Source organism: Aplysia californica, unplaced genomic scaffold (genome assembly GCF_000002075.1).
Source record: "Aplysia californica isolate F4 #8 unplaced genomic scaffold, AplCal3.0 scaffold00302, whole genome shotgun sequence".
NCBI lineage: Eukaryota > Metazoa > Mollusca > Gastropoda > Aplysiida > Aplysiidae > Aplysia > Aplysia californica.
In genome coordinates, this window is record NW_004797572.1 from 38,775 (window position 1) to 43,727 (window position 4,953).

The 4,953-nt window shown below is 39.7% G+C and overlaps 1 protein-coding gene across 1 annotated transcript in view; it reads right to left on the reverse strand.

The window, feature by feature from the left end:
- LOC101848598 (polypeptide N-acetylgalactosaminyltransferase 5) overlaps window positions 1–4,953 on the reverse strand; it is a gene marked incomplete in the record, with an annotated part of 67,468 nt that overhangs the window by 14,397 nt on the left and 48,118 nt on the right. The window contains 3 exon segments of the mRNA XM_013084554.2: window positions 1,473–1,590; window positions 2,181–2,388; window positions 4,057–4,221. Coding sequence (XP_012940008.1) covers window positions 1,473–1,590; window positions 2,181–2,388; window positions 4,057–4,221 — 491 coding nt within the window.

A 4,953-nucleotide genomic window follows, 5' to 3' on the forward strand; every position in this document is an offset into this window, starting at 1 on the left:
GGGGGTAACATATTTGAAATCAGTTATGTTAATTTTCGTTAAGTTTTGTAGCATAGAACTTCTGTAAGTGTATAGACACTGGTGTATGTGGTGTCACGTTTCTATCGCTTTGTCAACACATGCAGAAGACTTGAGATCGATACCCGCGTGGGGAGAATTTGTATAGAGCATGCACGTTTTTCTGCTGAGATATTGTATCCCTCTCAGCCCTGGTTGGCCAAGACAGGCAGGGTTGAAGCTTGCCTTCTAAATGATCTAAGTTATGTCGACGGGGCTGTAAAACACCCACTTGCAAAAGAAAAAGAAGGAAAAAGAATATAACACAGAGACTTCCAAACGGTGCACACTTAAACGAAAAAAGTAAATCTCTACAATAGACATATTTCTGCATAAACATCAACGAACCACTGTCGGATTAAAGACTTCGCCCACATGTAATCCTGTAGCTCGGACAGGAAGCTTAGTTTTGGGTACCAGACATTACATTCTACTGAAATACGATCGTAAGCAAACGGGTTATTATTAACGAACTAAACCCAAGTTATTGCCCATAATCCTGCTCCTACGCACTGCATCACAAACCAAGTAAAGCAGCGCGTAAAGCGCAAGTGTTGCTTTATTCGTCCTTGAAATAATGGTGATGTGAAACGCTATAACTTTTCATCTAGAATCTATTTCAATGGAGTTCTGTCTCGCATATTCAAAATAAATGACAAATTGTTTTTCATAATTTATTTTGAACTAGGGCTGTTTTCGTATACACATTATTTTCGTTACAACGAAACAATGAATAATTATGTATTATGTTCTATTGGCTCGCTTCGGCATTTCTCTGAATTAGTTTATCTCTGACGAGATCGAAAAGAATTCTGTACTGGCCACGGGCAAATCGTGGCCGTTGGTTCTTCAACGTTTCAGTTTGTGTCGGGGAGAACACGGAGTTCAAACCAAAGCGCCTAGAGTCAATGTATGCCGGCTTTTAGCTAAGATTGAAGCACAACATATGCTAACCAACAAAAGTAACAATTTTCTGACTAAAAAACAACAACAAACAAACAAAACAAACAAACAAACAAAAAACAAAAAACAAAACAAAAAACAAATACAAAACAAAAAATCCCCCAACAAGCCGACAGACTAATCAAAGGACCAATCAATCTATAAATGAACAAAACGATCAACAAATCAAATAAATAAAGGAAGACCCAGTATGTCATCAGATCAGTCAATAATTATGAATCAAGCAAGCAAACGAGCAACTAACCAACCAACCAAGCAAGCAAGCAACCAAACCAACCTACTAACTAACCAACCAGCCAGCCAGTCGGCGAGCCAACCAACCAGCCAACCAACTAACCACTCGAACGACCAACCAACCTCAATAATTCACTCAATTAGTCCGACTTTTGTTATCATTTGGTCAATGCTACATGCATGTGGAATAGGAGGCAGGTAGATTCCTGCCAATGTACCTTTAAGGACAGTTCAATGTTCTCTCCTCCCCACAGTTCTAGATCAGTATCGTAAGTCCCAAGCTGGATGAAATAGTCCTTTCTGATAGCAAATAGGCCACCAGCCATTGTTGGAGATCTGAGGGGAATAATGTGCGAGAAGATTATACGAGGAAGAAATCTAGATGCTGGAGCTTGCAAGACGGCAAGTCATGTAAATTGTAATTTTAAACAAATCTAGCACGTGTTGTTGAAAGTACATCTCCACGCTAACGTGCTTTTCTGCAAACTCACCTAAAAGATAACGTGATTACAAAGATTGCCAATTCAGATAAAACTATTGTTTTAGTGTCTCCAGAAGTGCGTAATGGGTAAAGGAATGAAATTATTGGTATAAGAAAGATATTCAGTAAAACATTGGAGAAGTCAAAACATCAAATTTTGTCCAGTTGACTGGAAAAGACATATCGTTCTCTTTTAGATTTATACACCAGAGGGCAGTGCGTTCTTTTCATTTCTGAAACATTTATTATCTTTTTGACGAACAACAGGACGCAAAGTGAAATATATAGACATATTATACTGACTATTCTCTCACTCCTCTATTCAGGCTAAGACACGCCAAAATGAAAGAAAACAAAAATAAAGAAGGAAAAAACCATATAGGACTAGTCACATTCTTTCTTTCTTTTAAAGGAAAAAGGTAGTCATTTATTAATGATAACTCACTCTATGAGATCAGCGGCGGACTTCCGTTTGGCCTGCAGACGTGGGATGATGGGCGACCAGTCGAAGGAGAAAGACCGGAAGTCGAGAATGCCGATATTGTCGATAGCCGCCTGAATGGCAAACGTTTTGTGATCAATAACGTCAATCTCTGGCGTCACAGCCACCTTTGGGTGGTCAGCAATGGCTTTGAGAAGTGGCGGTAGCCAACCTGGGGAAACAGGAGAAGCGTTTGCTTTAACTCTTCGAGGACAGATCAGTTTACGCGCGGTGTCGCTCCGTCGTTTACAGTCACAAAATCTAGATATCTAAGTAATCTTAGTAAACGCGTTATTAATAATCAAATTTAAGGGTAATTATATTATGGAGCATTCATTTCTATTCGGCTTGGTGTTTAGTTTATGCAAAAAGGTAAAACAGGAACGAAGTTTATGGTAAGTTTGTGATGCTGAAAAATTGGATGACAAAATTGGCTGCAGTCACAGGTAGAATAGCCTTCCGTATAGATCTAGTAAGAGTTAAGATTCGTTAAAATGTTTGCTTAGTTATTTTAAATACATTAGCCAACCTTGAACGTTTGTTCGACTGTTTGAAATTGAGTTGTCCCATGACATGACTAAGCCAATCAATATGGAGATGCTGTTCTTGGTGTGAACTGTAAGACGACCATAGCAGTCACTTTTCGCAAATATCACATGAGGACAAGAGCAGTACTACAAAGAAGTTAAAAGAGCAGATCGTGTAAGTGCTCCCCTCACATCTTCCTGCTCACTTGAGCGAAATGTCACTGTTTTCCCGATGATTTACTCAAACATTCCTCTGCTGCTAAATAAACAACCCATTGTTTCCAAACGATTTTTCATGCTTCTCCTTGGTGCTGTCATTAGCTCTGTTTGTCATTATCACCATTGTTATAATTATTCTTTGCTTTTTCTTGTAATGTGAAAAACTAGCGTTTATTTTAACCACACTTCTTTCCTTTCCAAAATGTTTTGTGTCCTTTTCTCGTTCCCTTTCACCTGTGTATGTTTGTTCAGTAATTGAACTTCAGCTTCAGAGGGAGAAGACATCGACAACGTGACAGATACGTATCCTGGAAAACACATGACAACTGACAGAAGAATACAACCCCCCACCCCCCATCCCCCAAAAAACAAACAAACCATACAAACAACAAACAAACAAACAAAACAAAGCACAAAAAACAACCAACAAACAAAAAAACAACAACAGATGAACAAAACTAAAAACCAAGCAAATAAACAAAAAACTAAAAACAAACAAACCAGGAATAGTTTGGGCAAGTCGACAACTCGTTTCAACCCCACCCCCCACCCCCCGCGCCTTTTCCCCAGGTCCTTTCATGTGTACCTTTCCCTTCTTCCGATTATCATTATTGTGGTAAGAAACTTCATTACACATAGAGAGGGCTAATCAGGGTAATCTCCAAAAACAGTTTGTAGTAAAACCATTCCTCTATTGGATAAATGCATATTCTCATATACTCTGTGACTTAACATTAACAGAAAAAACGAATCCCCACTCACGCTCACTGGTTGCTTGATTTAGAAAACAGGAAAAAAGCCGTTTCCATAAAGCTGTGTGATTAAGTGTTATGATTGAGAAAATTAAAGTCCCTATCCACAAATTCATATTACCCATGAGATGGCCTGCTTCAGCTTAACATGTCAAGACCAACTCGGGTCGAGTGGGGTACAGAATCCTTCAAGAAAGGCGGAGTTACTTGAAAAAAAAACCCCAAACAGACTACCTTAGATTAAGTTAGATGCGAATCCAACTCCCGTCTCTTGAGGTCAATGGCTAAGAACCAAGTAAGTTATCACTGCAACATTTGGGAAGCTCACTACATTTGCCTTACCTGTTGCACATTCCACGTGGGAGTCCAGAAATATCAGGACCGGAGCTTTTGCTCTTCGAACCCCAGCCAGTCGCGCCCGGACAAGACCCGAGCGTTTGGTCATGCGCAGTAGTCGAATCTTTGCCACCTGGGCTACGTAGAATTCCAACGGTTTGTGCATCGTCACTGTGAAAAGAGGTCATTAAGGTATGTTAGTGAATAGCACTAGAAAAGTGAGAGATTTGGAATATTTTACTAGAGGAATCCATGGAAAAGAACAATGACCTTTCCTTTAAATTACGACATTTTGGATTCTTGTATATGTGAAAATCTTTTTTCTAAATGATTGAGAAACAAAAGAAACCCACCAGAGTTCTAGCCTCCAGCCATCTTGTGTTGGTAAAGATCGCCACATAACAGCGCTACATCTGTAAACACATCGTTTACTGTGATTTCTACACCTAGGATTCCAGAAATGAACGAAAAAGTAATCCTTTCCTTTTTCATTGTAGTCATTTTTCTCTACTTTTTGTTGTTTCTAATGCATGGACTTGGAAAAAATGGGTTGATTTTCTTCACGCCAGTCAATCATGTACATGATTATCCTCACTATAGCCTGTCACGTAATAATAGATAGCATTTGTACAGCGTGAATTCCCGCTCAACAGCAAGCTCTATACGCTTTGCAATCTATATAATTATCCCAGCAGACCTGAAAGCATTCTGAAAGAATCTCAACTTCCTGGGAAGTATACAGTACAAGCTGCCATTTTATAGGAACGAAAACACTAACACACTGACAAGATCTTTCACTGTATATGGCCGGGTTCCCATTCCCCCCTGGGCTAGGCGATCATAAATCAGGCAGCGCAGCCCAAGAACTACACACCTTGCTTGTGGGCTGACACACCGGCCGCT